The 21665-nt window shown below is 43.1% G+C and overlaps 5 protein-coding genes across 5 annotated transcripts; 4 read left to right on the top strand and 1 right to left on the bottom strand.

Annotated features, from left to right (window-relative positions):
- The first annotated feature begins 651 nt into the window (after positions 1 to 651).
- On the top strand, positions 652 to 3131 carry LOC140761432 (uncharacterized). The gene is made up of 2 exons (XM_073098749.1): positions 652 to 790; positions 2042 to 3131. Exons 1-2 carry the CDS (start codon positions 774 to 776, stop codon positions 2892 to 2894), a joined length of 870 nt encoding a protein of 289 aa, XP_072954850.1. The 5' UTR covers positions 652 to 773; the 3' UTR covers positions 2895 to 3131.
- An 800-nt stretch (positions 3132 to 3931) lies between these two features.
- LOC140761290 (cation/H(+) antiporter 15-like) lies at positions 3932 to 6693 on the top strand. Its single transcript, XM_073098563.1, has 4 exons — positions 3932 to 4020; positions 4095 to 4254; positions 4357 to 5346; positions 5467 to 6693. Exons 1-4 carry the CDS (start codon positions 3932 to 3934, stop codon positions 6691 to 6693), a joined length of 2466 nt encoding a protein of 821 aa, XP_072954664.1.
- Positions 6694 to 7759: 1066 nt separating this feature from the next.
- On the bottom strand, positions 7760 to 10173 carry LOC140761324 (exocyst complex component EXO70B1-like). The gene has a single exon (XM_073098601.1). The coding sequence runs from the start codon at positions 9876 to 9878 to the stop codon at positions 8070 to 8072; it is 1809 nt and encodes a 602-aa protein (XP_072954702.1). The 5' UTR covers positions 9879 to 10173; the 3' UTR covers positions 7760 to 8069.
- Positions 10174 to 16209: 6036 nt separating this feature from the next.
- On the top strand, positions 16210 to 17898 carry LOC140760897 (phenylacetaldehyde reductase-like). Its single transcript, XM_073097974.1, has 6 exons — positions 16210 to 16421; positions 16495 to 16667; positions 16831 to 17016; positions 17165 to 17327; positions 17413 to 17599; positions 17679 to 17898. Exons 1-6 carry the CDS (start codon positions 16298 to 16300, stop codon positions 17818 to 17820), a joined length of 975 nt encoding a protein of 324 aa, XP_072954075.1. The 5' UTR covers positions 16210 to 16297; the 3' UTR covers positions 17821 to 17898.
- A 33-nt stretch (positions 17899 to 17931) lies between these two features.
- LOC140760898 (gamma-interferon-responsive lysosomal thiol protein-like) lies at positions 17932 to 20798 on the top strand. Its single transcript, XM_073097975.1, has 5 exons — positions 17932 to 18470; positions 19227 to 19292; positions 19647 to 19787; positions 20269 to 20361; positions 20534 to 20798. The coding sequence occupies exons 1-5, from the start codon at positions 18225 to 18227 to the stop codon at positions 20678 to 20680; spliced, it is 693 nt and encodes a 230-aa protein (XP_072954076.1). The 5' UTR covers positions 17932 to 18224; the 3' UTR covers positions 20681 to 20798.
- Positions 20799 to 21665: the final 867 nt, after the last annotated feature.

Genomic DNA, 21665 nt, shown 5'->3' with positions numbered 1-21665 from the left:
TTTTGCTTTTATTATTATTCAAATGTATATATCATTTGAATATATAAAACATCCATAATTATTTATTTAAGACGATAGTAGTATTTTTGAGTAAAATTTTAAAGTTAGATAAAAAATAAAAAATGACATCATATTTTAAAATCAACTTAGGCATCTTTTATTTTTCAAAAGTAAGAAAAATATTCTCCATTTTGCATGAGCCATTAAGTGAAAATTAACTCAAGATATTTTTGCCACATTACAAATAACATATGGAATGAATGATAATAAATAAAGAAAAATAATAATTTTTTTCTTCTAAATTTTACTCTGATGAACAATCTTTGGTGAGAGAGAGTCACCCATCTAAGACCTGGTTAAGCGGGTCGGATCCGAGGTTAGGTATATGGTTTCGGATCCGTGACCGCAATAACTCTCCTTTCGTTCGTCAAAAGCTTCGTGGCCAAGAAAACGATGCATGTGGGCCATCACGCTTTTGAAGGCTTCCACTGACACGTGTATAAAACGACGGCTACAAACGCGTCATGGCACAAGTAACGTCAGACCACATCGACAAGATTCGTGCTGCTTTTTTGGTAATATCCAGATGAGCCGCAATTAATTAAAGTTGGCCAAAAAAAAAAAAAAAAAAAAAAGAAGAAGAAGAAAGAAACTCCTGGAATCGTCGACTTCCTTGGCCACCAAGAATAAGAGTCGTCCTTATAATTAGAGACGATTGGGGCAGAGAGAAAGATAGCGAGAGGTTTTGGATTAATCTTTGTATTTACATAAGCATGTCGGAGCCGGAAAGGTCAGGATCCCAAGCTGTGATCTTGGTGCCTTTTTCTTTAGTAATAGATATTTCTATATCTCTAGCTTGAATCTTGGGTTATTGGAATTATTTTATGTTGTTGTGTTGCATTCCTTGCTGTTCTCTCTTGGAACCTATTTACGCAAGTGTTGTTTGCTAGAGTTGTTTGTATGGATTTTGGAATACTGTCAATAAGGAATGCTTTGTCATATTAGATTGGATTTTAAGAGGAAGCATTACTTGTTGTATACCAAGGCAGAGTAAGAGTTTAAAGCACGCATTCGAATGTTACAGTATGAGCTAATGATAGAATGCTATAAGCTTCTATGGATTAGTTCATAAGAAGTAGATGGTAAAGAAGCTTCCTAAATCCTAACTTTTCTTGAATTATGATACTGAATGGTAACTCTCAAGTCTCAAGTTTGGGACTATCCTTATTCCTGCAAGAGATCCTGGGTAATTTTTTTCCTTTTAAAAAAGCAATTGTTTGCTTCCTAAGTTCTCACTTCTTTCATCTTAAACTGTCCTGTTTCAGTATATATTATATGCTGATGTAATTTTCTTTTGTATTGTCCAATGGTTGCTGCATTGTATAGTCCTCGTTTGACATCTATGAAGTCTTTCCACTTCTTTTTTTTTGTGCCTAATCTTAATTATTGAGGTTGCTCCAAACATATAACCATCGCAATAAACTCTGTAGCTTCTCTCGTAAAGCCCATTTAACTCTGCTCTGCAAGTGGCCCGTAAAATTTGGAGTTCTTTGTTCATAAAGATTTCTTCTTTTATTTGACTTGATTGTTTTTATGTTTTGACTTGTCATTTATCATATATCTCGCTGTGCTGCTCTGAGCTCTCCATCTTCTGACTTAAAATAGAAATAAAATAATGTGAAGTGAACTCTCAAGACCAGCAGTTGAAGAAAGTGTGTGCTTTTTACCTACTAGATTAACGCCACATTATCAGGACACTTTCAATTGGAGATCATGTCTAACACATGTATATGATCAATGGAACTAAATGAGAGGATAGCTATCGATTGTTGTGGCTTATGGTTTGTTTTATATGGATCATCAGCTCTAACGTAATTCTTAAAAGTTTCATTGTACTGTTGTTCATTAGTCCATGGCAGCCGCAAGTTATTTTCGGTTTACTTTCTATGCTCTCTTTCACTCTTATGTAAATTAACAACAATTTTGCGTCACAATATTATAATTTACCTTGTAATTGAATTTTTGACCTGTATTGCTTCAGAAAAAGGAGAGGAAGAAATCGGAGTGGTCGGCCCGATAATGTAGCAGAAACGCTTGCTAAATGGAAGGAGCTCAATATGCAGTTGAGCTGTTCTAATGATGGCAGAAAACACGTTAGGGTGTCGCCGGCAAGGGGATCTAAGAAAGGTTGCATGCAAGGGAAAGGAGGCCCGGATAATTCCCGTTTCAATTACCGTGGTGTGAGGCAGCGAACATGGGGCAAGTGGGTAGCCGAGATACGGGAACCAAACAAGGGAAGCCGCCTGTGGCTGGGAACCTTCGACACTTCCTCTGATGCTGCTCTTGCTTATGACGAGGCTGCCAAGGTCTTGTATGGCTCTAGTGCACTCCTCAACTTTCCTGCAGCTGAAGAAACAACCTTGTCCTGTTCAAAACCTTATGAATCTACCACAAGTGTTTCTCACGACAGGGAATCTGAATTCATGTTGCTAAAATCTGAGTTGATCGACAATGAGATCAAATGTCTCGATGCTCCAGAATCAAATACTACAAGCATATCGGTGAAGGCTGAGGCAAATGAAGAAGAGGTAATGCAACATTGTGACCTCTCACAGAAACAACGTGATGACACGATGTACGGTAGTATAAGTAATGAAGAGTTGTGCGATGTTGATGACATAATGAGATATTTGGACTTTGATCCTACCTGGATGTATTCAACCAACCAGAGTATGCACGATCTGGATGACAAGTTTGGAGGTTGTGATATATACTGTGGCAGCCCTTCACCTTTGTCTTCCCAGTTGCAGAATCCAGATGCCGAGAAGCAGCAGGCACTCGCAGGAATGGATTACAATTACGGAATCAGTGAAAGCCACAACGCAACAGATTAAGACGATGAGTTGGTGACTAGAAAGTGCTTCTTATTTCAACAGTTGCAGACATTTGCAAGCCCTTACATCTGACAGTTTGTATTCGTTATTCGTTATAACTGGCGAGAGTTTGCTGGTTTCCTGGAGGTTTTAGTCTCTTGTACGTTTTGGTAGCTGCTCTTGGCTTTTGATGTACATGTAGTAGCAGAAATCTATTGATCTATATTAACTGCTATCTAATTCCGTGAAGTTGTAATCTTCTCCCTTAATTATTCCTCTCCCGCTTAACTAGAATATATATATTTTTTCCAATTCATGCTGTAGATAAAACTTACATTAGCAAGAATCAGAAATTTGAGATGCTAAACAAATTCGAATACTTATCTTAGATTCTATAAATAGTTATAAGACGATAAACTATACCAAAATTAGGATATTTGAAATTCTTCTCTTAGACTCTATAAATAGTTGTAAGACGATGGAAATTGAAAAATTATACTAAAATTAGGATACAATATTTTGTCTTGAAGCACAGAAACAAAAGCACGTTAAATTATTAAGTCCATCAATACAAGTGGTAACAATGCTTTCTTCTAAAAATTAGACGACGACAACATTGATTTATTAGACAATTATTTGACATCTTTTATGTAATTATTAGATCTTTTAATTTAAGTATTATAGCCAGTTATTTGACATCATTTCGAAATTAACATAAAGAATGTCTCGATAGATTGTAGATTAGGAATATCTTTACTATAATTGAAAGACACGGTATGAAATTAGTAAAAATATACCTGTTAGTCATAATAACTTTTATTAGAAAAAACAAACTTGACTCAAGTATCTCTTATTTCCATATTTTTTTTTAAAAAAAATTTAAAAAAAATTCTTCGTTTTCTCAAGTTTCAACCGACAGTTTTCAATCACACAAATCAAACCAAACCAAACGAAATCAAACCAAATAGACGAGAATAGCGTCATCCCTGGTAAGATCAACAATCTTAACGAACTATCACCGCCACTGTTATGGTAAGTATGGATCAAATACTTGGGCAATGCCTTTCTTACCTTCTCTTCGAGGGACAAACAGATCGATCGACGAGCTAATTGTTCTTGTTGGATGGGCAGAAGGAAAGGTTGCAGGGTAATCAACCCGTTTGATTCCCTTGCATGCGCTGATGCCATGAGCAACAACTTGGAATGCTTCGTATTCGATAGCCACCCCGGTGGTTCTAATGGCATTTTTCAAGGCAACAACCCGCTCCAATCATCGCTTACCCTACTCTCCGTCCAGGTCGTGCTCGTCGTCGTCGTCACCCGCACCCTTCACTTCGTCTTCAAGCCTTTAAAGCAACCTCGGGTCGTCACCGACATCGTGGTATTGTTCATGCGCTATTATAGATTTCATCTTATACAGTGGTAAAGATTGTTAGTATATAGAAGAAGATTAAAATCGTCGTTATTCCAACTCTTTTTTTAGAGTGGTATTATCTTAGGGCCGTCGGTGTTATGCCGGTACGCGGCGTTCAAGGAAACCTTCTTCCCCGACAGAGGAAAGCCGGCGCTCGACACGGTGGCGACGTTCGGGCTAATGTACGTGATCTTCGTCATCGGCGTCAAGATGGACCCCGGGCTAGTGGTCAGGTCCGGTAAGAAGGCGGTGATCATCGGCCTCTCTGGCATCTTCTTCGCCTTCACGCTCCTCATGGGCACAATGATCTTCTTCGTCGCCGCCAGTTACGTCTCCTTCGTAAAGTTTGTGATCGCCTTCTCTTTGTCCACCACGTTCTCGATCACGTCCTTCGCCGTCCTTGCCCCGATCCTCTCCGACCTTAACCTCCTAAACTCCGAGCTCGGCCGCATCGCCATGTCGGCGTCGATGGTCAACGACGGTGCCGGGTGGTTCATCATGCTGTTCTCCATTTGGTTGGACGCGTCGGCCGTCTCCTGGCTGACGTCGGTCTGGGCTTTCCTCTCCATCGTGGCGCTGCTAGTGTTCGTCCTCTGCGTCGTCCGGCCGATCGCAATGTGGGTCGTCGAGCAGACGCCGCCGGGGAAGCCGGTCGACGATGGCTACATCTTCATCTTCCTCTTCATCGTGCTCGTCGTCGGGTTCTTCTCCGACATCGTCGGGACGAACTCCTTCCACGGCGCGCTGGTGCTCGGGCTGGTGATACCCGACGGGCCGCCGCTCGGGGCGGCGCTAACGGAGAAGATCGAGACAATGGTGTCGGGTTTGATCCTGCCGCTCTACTACGTGATGACGGGGATGAGGACGGATTTGAACAAAGTGCATTGGGATGTACTGCAGCTGGTTGCTTCGTTGGCTTGGTGCGGCAAGCTGGTCGGCGTTCTCATCCCTTCCCTCTATTTCAAGATACCCTTCCGCGACGCGATAGCTCTTAGCCTCTTCATGAACGCCAAGGGAATCGTCGAGGTCATCAGCTTCAACACTTGGTTCTCCAACAAGGTACATACCATTTTCTCGTCACTTTTATTTTCATAATAAAAAATATAATTAATCTAAGGTATTAATTACTAAATTTTCTCAATATTACATATATATATATATATATATACACATATATAGATGATCGACCAGAGTACGTTCAGCAGTGCATTGATCACAATAGTATTGGGCACCGGCGTCGCCGTTCCTCTTGCCACCATGCTCTACGAACCCTCTCGGCTCTACGCGGTATACAAGCGTCGCACGGTGCAGCACCTAAAGCCCGACGCCGATTTTCGCCTCATTGCTTGTGTCCACGAACAGTCCCACGTCCCCGCCGCCATTAACCTCCTCGAGTCCTCCTGCGCCACCATTAACTCCCCCATCGTCGTCTACCTTCTCCACCTTGTCGAGCTCGTTGGCCGCTCCGCCCCACTCTTCATCCCTCATAAGCCGCCTGTCCGCTCCGTCGACTGCTCCTCCCACGGTAGCAGCAGCCAATCCCTCATCTTGGCCTCCACGTCCTCCACCGCCAACGTCACCAGCTCCTGCCCCATCATCAACGCCTTCCTTCTGCACGAGAACCGCCACCCGGGCACCGTCTCCGTCCACCCTTTCACCACCATCTCCCCCTATTCCTCCATGCACCACGAGGTCTGCCGCCTCGCCGCCGAGAAGCGAGCCTCCCTTGTCATCCTCACCTTCCACCGCAAGATCGTCGCGGGAGGAGGAGCCGTCTCCAACAACGGCCTCCGCAACGTCAACCGCAAGGTCATAGCCAGCGCGCCGTGCTCCGTTGCCATCCTCGTCAACCGCAAGCCGGAGGGGGAGATGTTCCCCATCGGCGGGAAGTTCTCCCACGACATCGTCGTGTTCTTCTTCGGCGGCGGTGACGACCGGGAGGCCTTGTCCTACGCGTTGCGCATGACGAACCACCCCGGCGTCAGCCTCACCGTCATCCGGTTCCTCCCGAGCCGAGGCGTGAGGGACCACATGACCGACAGGAGATTTGACAATAACTCCCTCGACGAGGTGAAATTTATAAGCATGAGGAATAAGAGAGTGATATATAGGGAGGAACTCGTGGGGGATATGGAGGAGATAGTGGAGGTGATCAGGACGCTGGATGCTAGCTGCTTTGATCTGGTGATGGTGGGGATGAGGCAGACGTGGAACACAGTGCTGGCGGCGGAGGAGTGGACGGAGTGGAGCGAGTTCCGGGAACTTGGAGTCGTTGGAGATTTCCTCGCGTCGTCGGACTTCGAATCGAAGTTCTCGGTGCTCGTGGTGAAGCAGCAGGACCAGGCGACCAGGGTGCAATTGATGGTCCCCGGCCGTACTAACATGCTTGGTGATGGAATTGATTAGCGTTCTTTAGAATTTTATTTATTTTTAACTTTATTTTCGGTTATTAACTAATTGTCAGTTATCATTAGGAGCTAAACATATATATATATATATATATAAAAGAAAAAAAAGGGAAATGATTCATGCTTATTTTTTTGGAGGGGCTTGGATTTTGACCTTAATGCAATATTCAATTGATGAAAGCATATCATTCATCAAACTAGGATTTCTTTTCTGTTGCTTGGTAAATTAAATGTTGTGCTGAAAAACTGTGGCATATAACATATATATTTTGAAAAGCTTGTAAATAGAAATTCCATTCATTTATTAAAGACGACATGGTATATAAACTGAGGAGGGAAGCAAAATGACAATCCATTAAACACAAGTCCTATGGTAAAACAACGTTACAATAGAAAATAAGATTTTAAACATGAGAGCATAAAGTAAATATAACAAGGAGCACATCCATAACAAAATCTAAAGTTACCAACAAAAAAAGAAATCTAATAATATAAATAAATAAAAGATAAAATGGATATCTCAAAAAAGTTTGAAGCCAACAATTTTAGGAAGGTTATGAAAAGCTCAGTTGCCCCACCCCCTCTTATTCTAAATAATTATTAAATATTATAATAATTATATTCTAGAATATAAATATTAATTATTAAAATTATATTTTATATCATATATTAACTTAATGATTAATTTATCTTTAATATCTATCTATTAACTTATTTTATATCAAATGAAAGGTTATTTATAGTAACCGTATAAAAAAAAGCACTTTTTTCTTTTTTTTCTTTTCTAATTTTATATTATATTAGAAATAATTACTTTAAAAATAGAAATCTTATTTTAAGAATAATAAAAAGAAAATTTTATTCAAATTAATCTAATTCTTAAAGTAAACTGAGTACTGAAATCTCGCCATGAGTTATCTCCTAACTAAGGGTGGAGAGAGAGAGAGGATCAGATTGAGCTAAGCGGGAAGGCGTCGGATGAGAGCAGCGTCACAGGCAACAAATTTTGCCCAAGTACAATATCGATTGAAATTGGCTAGCTGTGAGAATGTGACTCGCTGCAATGAGAAGAGCTAATCCCACTGTTTTCTGAGGGGCTATTCAATTATTAAAAAGACAAATGTCTATTGGGTAAGGTTGCAATATCTGATCACAACCTACAATTTCTCAAAATCCCAAATACAAAATCAAACCTCTGCATCTTTTTTTTTTTTCTTTCACTACTTATTAGCCAAAGACATTCTAAACAGAGCAACTACGCTGGCAGAAATTTGAAACAGCTAAATACATATACAAAAGCCACTATCATAGGATTCAGAAGAAAAAAAGGGCTTAACAGCAGCATGCAATCTCCATCACTAGGAAAAGCACTTTCTATCTGTTCGTCATTCCTTCAAACAACTGGTTGATCATGTCCGCCACATCCTCCGGAGTATACTTCACGTACATATCCCTTCCGCTGTCCGCCGTCCCCCGCAACCTCCCTACGACGCTCCGGTACGCCGGCATCACCATCTCCAACACCGCCGCCCTCAGCTGCTCGTCGGCCATCGCCCACCCGGCTTGCGATCTGCAAATATCCTCTAAATAATTGTTGAACATCCTCAACCTCTCCCCCATCATCCTCCCTCCGCCGCCTGTCGTCTCGAGCGCGCTGACGACCTTCCCCCAAGTGGCGCGCTGGTACTTGCTGATCCATTGCCGGATTTTGGTTGCCATGCGTCGGATCCACTCCTCCCCTAGTAGGACCTTGAGCTCGCTGTCCTCCACCTTGTTGAGTATGTATCTGGCGTTGTTCACCAAGAAGACGGAGCCGAGGGAGGGGTCGTTGTAGAGTTCGGATTTGGAGATGAGGTTCGTCAAGAGGACGTCCATCATGTAGGAGATATGGACGGCGAGGGACGAGGTTGGACGGTCGGGATTGACCGTGGAATCGCCCTCCATGACCTCCTCTAGGGTTTGGCGGAAGGCGCACGCCGCCTTGAGGTAGTTCATGACGTAGCGGGTTATCGGGTGGGATCCGCCTCCGGGGAAGGCTTCGCGGGCCGGGTCGCGGCGGATTAGGTTTTCCAGCTCCATGAAGATGCCCTTGATGGAGGTGCCGAGGGCTTTATAGACCGCGGCGACGTCGGCGCGGAGGGCGGAGGAGACGATCCCGCTGAAGAGGTCGCCGATCTCGGGGAGGAGGTCGCGGACGGCTTCGTACATGTCGACGATGCGGAAGAGGCGCTCCGGCCCGCGGCTGGCAGCGGCGACGGCGTCAGCGAAGGAGAGGAGGAGGAGCGCCGGAGCGCGGGAGACGAGGGTGAAGGCAAGGTCGTCGAACGGGCCCAGGTTTTCGAAGACGTGCTCGCAGAGGCGGAGCTCGCTGGGGAGGAGGATGCGGAAGACCATCTGGAAGGCGCGAATCCAGCGAGAGATCTCGTCTTCCAGTGCCGGCCATGGCGAGGACTGGATCTCCTTGGCGGTGCGGGAGCGAATCCCGAGGCGGGCGATGCTCTCGTCGACGAAGCCCCCTCGGGCGAGAACGAAGACCTCGGCGCACTCGCGGCCAAACCCAGCGGCAACGAACCGCGCCGCGATCTTTTGGAGGTCGGCGATGGATCCGGGAGGGAGGGCTACGATGACCAAATCGAAGTCCGTCACCGGCCTCGCAATGGGGATCTGGACATCACCGTCGTCGTCGTCGTCGTCTTCTTCATCGACGTCGTTAACGTGAGCCAGGGGTGCGCCGTCGGGGTGCTCGATTAAGGAGCGGAACTCGTTCTCGAGCAGGAGCATGGAGCGCCCAAGAAGACCATCCGCATGTTCGAGGAGCGGCAAGCTCGCCGACGACGAGCGGGAAACTTCAAGGTCGCGGATCGTTTCGAGGAGGTCGTCGACTGCCTCGAGAAACGCGGCGGCGTCGCTGTTGTCGGACCAGATCGGACGATGTAAGCTTGCGAACCGCGAGATCTGACGGTCAAGGGTGCGTAGAGTCCGGTCTATCGATGGTAGCGGCATTGGGGCGGAAGCGGTGTCGGGGTCGGAGACAGGGTCGTGTTTGCCAGCGATCTTGTCGAGGGAAAGACGGCCGTCGTAGTTGGAGAAAATCTGGAGTATGTCATCAGCCATCGTGTCGCCGAGGGTCTTGGCGATCTGGCGGACGGCGGCGATCAACTTCTCCTCGCCGTCGTCGGCCATGATCCCTCCCTTGGCAAGCTTCAGTCGCGGCCTATGGTGTTTTCCATTAGGGTGTAGGCAGAGCTAGGATTAGCGATTGGGTAGCAGAGTCGAGGAAGAAGGGAGGAATAAGAAGCACGCGGGTACTTGGTCGTAGGAATCGCCAGAAGGATAGACGAAGCAAGAGTAGACTTTTTTGCGGTAGCCGTTCTGCTCTTTCGTGCGGAACTGAAATAAAGTTTTCTTTCACAGTTCGGAATTGGACAGTGGAAGTCATGAAAGGACGACGAATAGCTAAGGAGAATAGTCTTGGAGACATATCTCATTAATAGAATAAAAAGTGAACGGGGACCCTCAAGAATTATTTAAAAGAAAGCGTTGACTTTATATAGGAGAAAAAAAGAAAAAAGGGCAGCACGACGAGAGAGAGAGAAACAGTAAGTATGTTCGTAGTTTTAAAACGTGGACGTCATGATCGGCGCTTGTCGTGGTTGACTGGTCAACCGTCCTTTTCACAACTCATGGTCTGGCATTAATCGGAAGAGAATGGCCCATTTAACACATCGGTTGGCTTGCCTTGGGTTTCGGTGCATAAATCTATAATCCCGGTGGACTGACTTTATTATATCCAAAAAATAAGAAGAGATTGCAATCAAAGTGAATTAGCTGAAAGGATTCATGTTCTTGGCTGAGAGTGCTCCAAGGAAAGCGGTGGATTTGGGTCTCAGTGAAGGATTTGAAGAGCAACGACTACACCTAATCGAGACTTTTTGTTCACTGACGTATAGTACGGATGTTCTTAACGTTTTCTTCTTGAATATTAGCATTTTAATGGCATATAGAGAATTTGGTACCTGCCAGAAAAATTAAAAATAAGGAAACCTATATTTTTTTTACTTAAGAAACAAGGCAAACCTTTTACACTCTACGAAGCTTTTGTAATTTAATTACTTTTAATTTTTTAATTTATAATAATAGATCCTGTGAATTATAATATAATTGTGTACATTCTAATATAATAAAATATGCACCAATCATAAAAAATATATATACACTCAATTTTTATATACTAAATTAAAAAACTAAATACAAAAACCTATGAAATAAAACTACAGGCCATCAGGACAGAAAATAACAAAGAAAATAAAAAAAAAACCATAAAAAAGAAACATCAAGGTAACAGTCTAGCAGATAACCAACCAATGGAATCGTTCACATCTCTTTTTCAAACTCAAATAAGAATTTACACGCCCAACATGACTCTCAAATGACAGTTTATAAGTTCACCAACACCGCCCAATGGAACCTCCCTCTTTTCCGTCTCTGTTTTTTTTAATGCACTTCAACCATCTGAAAGAATTCTTTAAAGAAGAAGCGAGCTGAAAAGGTTAGCCAAGACCCTGTGCTTAGCCTGCACCGTAAATATAGTAGATAGCAATCTATTAGGCATGAGAATTATAAATATAGTAGATAGCGATCTATGCATAGCATAATTGTAGGGATTGGTTCTATATATAGATAAAAGGATCTGATTGTATAGAATTTTGATGAAGATATTTTCTGCATTATCTATATAAAGAGTATTGCACCCCTCAGGGGATTTTAGCGGCTAATAGCTTCTCTGACTTGGTATCAGAGCTTGATCCCATCTCCTTCACCATGACTTCTTTCGATCTCGCTTCCAACGCCGTCGGCGTCCTGGTATCCTCCCCAAGCGTCTCCATCATGACCACTACTTCTTCTTCTTTTGCCAATGCCATTACTTGTAGGCTAACCCGCACCAATTTCCTCCTATGGAAGGCCCAAGTAGTCCTCATCCTCCAGGGCATCCAGCTCTTTGGCTATCTCAATGGCACCACTCCCATGCCGCCAGCCACGGTGACCAAAGGTACTGGCGATGCCGCCAGGCAGGTGGAAAATCCTACCCACGTCAATTGGATCATCCAAGATTAGGCGATCTTGGGTGGCCTCTTGTCCTCCATGACTGAGGATGTGCTGCCTCAACTCACGCGAGCCGGCACCTCTATCGAAGTGTGGATGACACTCCACACAATGTTCTCCGCCCAACATCGCGGGAACGCCATCCAAATTAGCACCCAGCTTTCCACAACGAAGAAGCTCGACATGAGCGCGTCTGAATACTTCCAGAAGATGACGACCCTTGCCGACACCATGGCAAACATCGGGCAGCCCATGTCCGATGAAGAAGTGATCGGCTACATCCTCGTCGGCCTTGGTGCGGGCCATGGCAATCTCGTCACTGCCATTACCGTCCTGAGCAATCAGCGAGCAGTGACTCTCTCGGAGCTATACTCCTACATGCTTGCGCATGAAGCTCAAGCTGCCATGACGGGTGGCGTGGTGGAATTTTCTTTGTCCACCAACAACGCCATGTGCCAGAACTCCTCCAACGCCCCGCGCCGCAACAACAACAACAACAACTTTGGCAACAATCGTGGTGGCTACCGCGCCAGGGCGGACGTGGGCACGGCCGTGGCAGGAACAATGGCCCTTGCTGCCAAGTGTGCGGCATCTACGGCCATATAGCCCTAAACTGCCGTAACAGATTCAACCATGCGTACCAGCCGGAGGAGTACCATGGCGTCAACAGCGCCACGACTGGAGGAGGCTACAATGTTGACACGAACTGGTATATTGACATCGGTGCAACGGATCACCTGACGAGTGATCTTGATCGGCTAACCATTCAAGAACGCTACCACGGCAAGGATCGGGTTCAAGTGGCCAACGGAGTAGGTTTGCATATTTCACATATTGGTCATTCTATAATTCCCGGCTTAGATCGTTCTCTTGCTCTTAAAAATATTTTTCATGTCCCTAACATAAATAAACATCTTCTTTCTACACACAAACTTGTTTCTGATAATAATGTTTTCATTGAATTTCATGACAATGCTTTCTTTATTAAGGACAAGGCCACGAAGAAAACGCTTCTACTCAGTAGAAGCAAAGGGGGTCTCTACCCAATGCCATTTGATTGCTCAACATCCACCACTCCTCATCATGTTTCGTCCGGTGTCAAGGTGTCATCCTCGCAGCGGCATCAACGTTTTAGGCATCCTACTTCATCCATTGCTAGGTCTATCTTGAAATCCAATAATTTAGATTATTCCTTTGAACAAGAGTCCTCAGTTTGTGATGCATGCCAACGTGCAAATAGTCATCAACTTCCTTATAATAATTCTGTTCATGTCACCACCTCTCCTCTTGAACTTATCCACTCCGATGTGTGGGGACCTGCTCAAGCTTCTGTTGGAGGTTTCAAGTACTATGTAAGTTTCTTGGATGATTATAGTCGCTACACTTGGATTTATCTCATTAAGCATAAATCGGATGTTGAGCAAATCTTTCATATTTTCCAAAATCATGTTGATCGCCTCTTGAATTCCAAAATTCGCACTGTTCAATCTGATTGGGGAGGGGAGTATCACCATCTCCATAAGTATTTCCAGCGTTGTAGTATTTCTCACCGTGTGTCATGCCCCCATACTTCACAGCAAAACGGTGTAGCCGAAAGGAAGCACCGACACATTGTTGAAATCGGCCTTGCTTTATTAGCGCATTCCTCTCTTCCTCTTAGATTTTGGGATGAAGCCTTTTTGACAGCATGCTATTTAATTAATCATATGCTAAGCCGTACCATCAATAATTCTACCCCTATTACACGTCTTCTCAACATTGCGCCAGATTATACCTTTCTTCACACTTTCGATTGTGCATATTGGCCTAGCCTTCAGAAATATAATTCTCATAAGTAGCAATTTCGTTCCAAACTGTGTGTCTTCTTAGGGTATAGTTCCATGCATAAGGGATATAAGTGTCTTGACAAAAGCACTGGCTGGGTGTATATCTCGCGAGATGTTGTCTTTGATGAATCCCTTTTCCCTTTTTTTACTCCTCGGTCGGTCATCCCTTCTTCTGATGTTGTTTGTTTTCCTCAATCTGAGCCGACAACTATGAATGATCATATGCGAAATTATGACTTATCGCTCTTGTTGTCTAACACGTCTGATGCAGTTGCAGTAGCACCGCGTCCCGTGCCTCCGATAGACGATCAGCACGTCTGCATGATCGACGTCTCGGGTGCATGCAGTCCTGGGCCTGCTACCTCAACTCCTGGCCCAGGAAATCCTCCGCAGCAGCAACCGCTCAGTGCGGCGACCTCAGCACCCGCTCCTGGGTCGGATTCGTCCCAAGTTCCTATTGCGCCCGAGCCTGATGCACATTCGCTGGGTCACACAGCAGGCGACGCCAATATCGAGCTTGCACTAGATGCTGCTCCTGCTAATGCTCCACCCGTGCATCAGATGATTACTCGCCTCCGTGCCAACAAGATCTTCCTCAAGAAATTCACAGATGGCACTGTTCGGTACACTCCAAATCGTCGTGCTTTCTTTGCTGAGCCTACATCTCATCGGCTTGCTCTTTTAGATCCAGCTTGGCGCTCTGCTATAGAGGACGAGTTTGCTGCTCTTCAGAAGAATTGTACCTGGACACTTGTACCACGTCCACCAGGCATCAATGTTGTTGGTAGTAAGTGGGTATTCAAGCTTAAACAACGTCCGGATGGTTCCATTGATAAACATAAGGCGCGTCTAGTTGCTCGGGGATTTACACAGCGGTATGATGTCGATTATTAGGATACTTTCAGCCCTGTTGTTAAGCCAGCCACTGTTCGTTTGATCCTTGCTTTGGTTGTCTCCAAGGGATGGTATCTTCGCCAAATTGATGTGAGTAATGCCTTTTTTCATGGTTTTCTGGATGAGGATGTTTATATGCAGCAGCCACCGGGTTTTGAAGATTCTCAGCATCCATCCTATGTGTGCAAACTACAGAAAGCGTTTTATGGTATGAAAAAGTCGCCTCGCGCTTGGTTTTCTCGTCTCAGCGACCGTTTGCATCAACTTGGGTTTCAATCCTCCAAGGCAGATACTTCCCTTTTTTTGTTTCGCCATGGGGACATCACCATCTATATGCTTGTGTACGTAGACGACATTGTTATTGCTGGTTCTTCCCAGAAGGCTGTTGATCATTTGCTGTGCACCCTGTCTTCCTCTTTTCCAATCAAAGATCTTGGTCGGTTGCACTATTTTCTGGGGATTGAAGTCGCCTACAATTTAGGGGGAATCACCTTGATGCAGCACAAGTATGCCTCCGACCTTCTTCACCGAGCTCACATGGAGAATTGTAAGAGCGTCTCAACCCCCATATCTGTTACGGACAAACATGCGCGCGACTGTGGTACAGCTCTTGGTGATGATGATGTTTTCAATTATCGAAGCATAGTTAGGGGATTGCAATATCTTACGTTAACAAGGCCAGACATTTCTTTTGCTGTAAATAAGGTTTGCCAATATCTTTCCAAACCCACTGATGTGCATTGGGAGGCAGTCAAGCGTATCTTAAGATATATCAAGGGCACAACTGCTACGGGACTCAGCATTCAACCTTCCAGCTCTACCGTCCTGAGTGTGTTTATAGACGCAGATTGGGCTGGTTGTGTAGATGACCACAAGTCTACGGGAGGCTTTGCAGTATTCTTAGGCCCTAACTTGATCCCATGGAGTTCTCGCAAACAACCCACAGTGCCTCGGTCTAGCACTGAAGCTGAATATAAGGCCTTGGCGAATGGCACAGCTGAAGCAACATGGGTATAATCTTTGCTAAAAGAATTGGGCATATGCCAGCCGCGACCTCCAGTCTTATGGTGTGATAACCTTGGAGCTACCTATCTAACAGCCAATCCGGTTTTTCATGCACGGACAAAACATATAGAGGTGGATTTCCACTTCGTTAGAGAGAAAGTTGCATTGGGTGCACTTGATGTCCGCTTTGTATCATCTAATGACCAGGTAGCAGATAGTTTCACCAAACCGGCTACGCGCTACATGCTTGATCGTCTACGACGCAATCTGAACCTTGTTACAGTTAAGATTGAGGGGGAATATAAATATAGTAGATAGCGATATATGCATAGTATAATTGTAGGGATTGATTCTATATATAGATAAAATGATCAGATTGTATAGAATTCTGATTATATAGGATTATGAAGATATTTTCTGCATTATCTATATAAAGAGTATTCCACCCTAAATTTTAGCGGCTAATAGCTTCTCTGACTTGCAGCACGATATGAAAAGGAGAGAGAGACGAGACGTGTGGTTCGTAGTTCAACAACGCGGATGCCGTGACCGGTGCTGTTCTTGGTAGACCAGTCAACAGATAAACGGGAATTGTAGTAGGCCGCCCGGCCTCAGAAAAATATCCTGTGGTGGGCTTGGCCATATCCAGTCGCCACTATAAAACAAGGGAAATGGTTAACATGTGGAGGCTCGGAAGACTGTAGTATAGCAGTACTACCTACCACCAAACCAATTAAAGCTCTACTGAGACACACACACAGAAAGGAGGCCAGAATGTCGATGGGAGTCGGCAGCACCTGCGTCTGTGTCACAGGAGCGAGCGGCTTCATCGGATCATGGCTCGTCCGCTTCCTCCTCGATCGCGGCTACGTCGTTCACGCCACTGTCAAAAGCCTGGGTACTTGACTGAGTTGAATCCCTTTCCCCCATCTTCCTAATTTTATCCGACTCATAACTTATTTCTTCTCCAGAGGATGAGGCCGAAACCAAGCACTTGCAAGCCCTAGACGGCGCCGCCTCGCGCCTTCACCTCTTCCAAATGGACCTCCTCGACCCCGCCTCCATCCTAGCCGCCATCAATGGCACCACTGGCGTTTTCCACTTAGCCGCCGTCTTCACACTTGATCGCTTGCAAGATCCGGAGGTATTAATTGGATGGGAATTTAATAAATATTCACTCCATTTACTCTTTATTGATCTTATAATAAAATAAAACAAATTAGCCCCTGATACTAATATTGAATAACGAGTTGACTCAAAATATTATACATATAACAATTAATATCACTCAATTTAACGTCGGGCAGAAGGAATTGTTAGATATTGCTGTGAAGGGTACGCTTAACGTGCTCCGCGCGGCGAAAGACAGCGGAGTTGGTCGAGTCATGGTGACTTCTTCTTCCACTGCCATGGTGCCTAATCCAAACTGGCCTATCGATTTGGTCATAAATGAGGATTCCTGGGCTGATATTGACCTCCTTAAGAAGCTCGAGGTATAAGCATTTCACCTTATCCTGATCAAGAATATATAATTCCAGTATAGGAGACCTTTCCCTGAAATAACTTCACCTATACCACAACATAAACTCGAAAAAGCTATGCATAACTTAAACCTGATACTTGTCTATGGCATGGTATTAGCTCTGGTATCCCCTGTCCAAAACTTTCGCCGAGAAGGCGGCGTGGGAATTTGCGGCTGCCGAGGGATTGGATATAGTGGTCATAAATCCAGGGTTGGTGTTAGGTCCTTCACTTCAACCTCATATTGGTGCCGCCATCAAAATCTTATTATATATTCTTCAAGGTATTTACTTGTAGCTGCACTTTAGTATCTCGATGCATTACTATCTTGATTTAACTGGTTATACTTGAACTGATTCATGACTCAGGCATCCCAGTTGATCTGCAGCAATTCTATATTGGATGTGCTGATGTAAGGGATGTCGCAAAGACTATGATACTGTTATACGAGAATCGATCGGCACAGGGACGGCATCTGTGTGAGGAATCGATAGCCCGTTGGACCGACTTTATCGACAAGGTTGCGGATCTCTATCCTGAGTATAAAATTCAAAGGCAAGAGACTTCTGTCAAAAGTGAATTTGCTGAAAGAATTTCATGTTCTTGGCTGATTTCTTCTTTGATTGTTTTGTAGAGTCTTGGAGGACAAGCAAGCTTGGGTAGTGAGAGCTGAGAGTCCTCCAAAGAAGGTGGCGGATTTGGGTCTTAGTTTCACTCCATTGGAGAAGACCATCAAGGATGCAGTGGAAGATTTGAAGAGCAAAGCTTACATCTAAATGAGACTTGTTCACTGATGTACTCCTAAGTGATGTTTCCTGTTTGAGCTAATGAATTCATTACATATTTTTATGGCATATAGATTATATATAATTGTTTTCTGGCTCATGAGGAGAGAAAGAAGGTAGAAAGGAAATTAAAACTAATGAAAAGGAAAAGAAATATAAAAGCAACATAACAAAAGAAAAGGAAAAGTTTATGCTCATTAATGCTTTAGACCCGACGTGCCTCTCACCAGCTCCGATATAAAGGTATCTCAACCACCACCCATTGGAATCTCCGCCCGCTTCTCCTTATCTTTCTTTACGCAGTCCAACCGTTTGAAGGAATTCCTTGCAGAAGAGGCGAGCTCAAAAGCTAAGATAAGTGTACTTAACCGTCTCTCGTATCTTTCCTTCCTTCCATGGCTTATCCTCGTCTCCTCTTGGCCCTTCTCCTCTTCTCCTTCCTCTGCTTCGCTTCCTCCCCTGTCTCGGCCAATAAAGTGTCAGTGTCTCTCTACTACGAGGCCCTCTGCCCTTACTGCTCCAGCTACATAGTAAACAACCTCGTTAGGATCTTTCGAAATGGGCTCGTCTCCATTGTCGATCTCGATCTTGTCCCTTATGGGAACGCCAGGTTTACATCCGACGGCTCCATCATTTGCCAGGTTAAGTATGAGCTATAATTCTTGTTCTTGGAATGCGCTTATTGGAATCTTCAACATAATATGAATTGTTTGTAAAGGTCCCCTCTTTCTAATCCTCTCTTCTTATAGTAATTATCACTCTCCGAATCAATCTCTGAGAACAATGTGACTTAAATTGTTGGTCTGTTGGTAATCTAGCTTGGTATAAAATCAAATTTCTTTTTAATCATTCTGCAAATAAATGAAGGCTATGCTATTATTTTTCTGTAGTACTGTAAACAAGCACATGCTGCTTACTGTCTACATCCTGGTGCAGCATTTAGTATATATATGGGCTTTCTGCAGAGAGATAGGTGTGACTTCTATAAAGAGGCAGTTGGGTCATGTGTAAAATAGTTTGCTTTTAATTTGTCTTGGGAATTTCTAAGTCTGCTACACTCATGCTTTGTTTCTAGACATAGAATATTTACTCTAGCCAATTTTAAAAACAAGGCGACAGATGAACGGTAAAGTAATTGTTTGCACATAATAGGAATCAGACGCTAAGATGATTTATTTAGTAAATAAGATCGATCATATATAATGAACACTGATTTCCTAGCACTGTTTTGGTAGCTTAAACCTACTGACTGAAATTTCTGATTATTTATCTGGCTTCTGCTCAAGTAGATAAAGTTAACTATGAATCTGGATTGCTACTTATTTGGGTCGTATTAATTTTAGTTGTCATTCTTCTATAGGGATGAACTTCTTTATCCTTTTCTCTTCATTTTGCAGCATGGCGAAAATGAGTGCCTATTGAATGCCATCGAAGCATGTGCAATCAGAGTGTGGCCTGATGTGGTAATGTATAAAGATATATTTATTTCCTACTTCCATATCAGGAAATGCGATTATATATCCATGATGGTTAATTATAAATATTTTCAAAGATTCAGGATGTTTATCAAACTTTCTTGATCAAGTCATCAGATATCATAAGCCACTAATCTGACAACTAAAACTGTCTATCAGCAATTTTGATTCCTCTGTTGCATAATTCTGAAGAAATTACGTCTTCTTGAGGGCTACTTTTATACATACAGACTCATGCAAGTTGGATTAACACCTATATTATTTCTGAGCTTGTTATTTGGCTGTAAATTAGAACATAATCCTCTTTTTTTTTAAATTAAATTTAAGAAATCTGTAATGCAGCAACAGCACTTCGGTTTCATTCGTTGTGTTGAACATAAAATAATGGCTCAAGGAGAGACTGAGTGGCAATCCTGCTTCCAAGAAACTGGTTTGGGTTCAGAAGGTGTTTTACATTGCTACAATAGTGGAAATGCAAAGCAAGTCAGTACAATACCTTTCTTCTTTGATATATAATTATTTTTCCAAGTCCCTTTCTTTTTTCAAGAAAATGCTTCTTTCATGTAACTAAGATCTGATCATCTGAGTTTGACATAACATATCCTGTTACAAAGACCTCATGATGCTTGTCTTCTTAAATAATCCAGTTTTATCATCCATTATTTTGTGGATTCTTAATAACCAGAATAGCATTAATCTGGTTATGACAAATGTTGTATGGATCCAGTATCAATAATGTTACTAAGATCTCAACAAAATAGTTGTATTAGGTGTAACAAATGCATACTTCTCTTCACATCCACATGGTTGTTTAGGGTAATGCACCCTTGCGAGAAATTTTTTTGCTGAAATGATTATCTAGAAATCTTTTGGCTCATATAATCCCATTTTGTTGTGAAACAACTATAGATAATTGTCTGCATGCGCTTACGAACTTCTAATGTTTGCTCTCATTGAAATGCAGCTTGAATTACAGTATGCAGCAGAAACTGATTCTCTTCAGCCACCTCATCAGTATGTTCCTTGGGTAGTCATTGATGGCAAGCCACTTTATGATGTAAGTGTATTCTTGATAGCTATAATTATTAAATCTATATGTCCAATTTCTGCTCTTCTTTTTAATCCTGTTGATTACCAAGACAATGATCAAATTGCTATTATTCATTGCCCTGTGCCATGAAATATATGAATCTTATGCTAATTAAGGGTTGTTTCCGTTTATCTTGCAGGATTATCTCAACTTTGAGGCTTATATTTGCAGAGCTTATGAAGGTGAACTTCCTGAGGCCTGCAAAGGACTGACACAAACAATCTCCGAAGAACTGAAAGCCAGCCGAGGAGATCAGGTGTGCCTCGCTGATGAAACGATCAGCTGATATGCAACTAGAAAGGATAATTAATGAAGAGTAGCACATTGATTGAAGTTTCAATTGCCATTGTTTCAGTATCTTTTACCAGTAGGAGCTATTTATAATTCTAAGATTTGAAAATCCACACTGGATTGTCTTTTCAGATGCCTAATTAACCTGTGTTTCCTCCGTTTATGTTCAAAATTACACCCTGTACCTGTGATGTCATATAAGATACTGCTATTTGATACAAGAAAAACCAAGAGACATGGATTTATATTGTTCAGCAGCTTGCTTATTCCATTGGAGAGAGCAGTCATTTCACTATATTTTGAAGAAAATACACTTAGGTAGTTTGGTTACAACCATTCTATACTACTGAAATCTTAATCAGGTATATAGTAACGTTGCTGATATATGTCCATATATACTTTATTGCAGGGACTTTCTCTCATTAATCTTCAAACCCGATTAGATGAATAAAATAAGCTAATCCGATCGTCATCAGAGAAGGGCAGCTCATTTTTTTGATATGATATTGCACAAAATGTTATACTTCTAAAGCCATTATCACATAAGAAGAGTAGAAAATAAGCAATTGCCATTGCAAATAGCTATGCTTTGTATGAAGTATTGCACTTGTAAAAAATATTGGAGTCTGTATGGTTAGCACTGTCTCTAACGTGCTTATAAACTGTTAATGAAGGTCGTTTTAATGTTTATAATAGAACTTAAATTTATTGGTTGTTATAGCTGTCACTATTTAATAGACCAGCAGCCAGTATTTGTTCTTAAAAATCTCATAAGATAAATCTCAAATTAAATTAATTAATATCACTGTGCTATTTCTGTACCAGTTTAACCTATGTGGATGTGAAGATACATATCTGATGGTGTTCGACCTCTCGGATATAGGTAAATATAAATCCGAATCCGATAAGACGCGAATAAGGAACCGGGTCGGATCGCCCCCCCGGCATTCACCGGATAAATATCGCGATACGGTAACATT

The sequence above is a fragment of the Typha angustifolia genome, chromosome 6, assembly GCF_048772165.1.
Source record: "Typha angustifolia cultivar Huaian chromosome 6, ASM4877216v1, whole genome shotgun sequence".
NCBI classification, from domain to species: domain Eukaryota; kingdom Viridiplantae; phylum Streptophyta; class Magnoliopsida; order Poales; family Typhaceae; genus Typha; species Typha angustifolia.
Note: the sequence above shows the minus strand (reverse complement) of the source record. Positions and strands in the feature narration are given on the sequence as shown.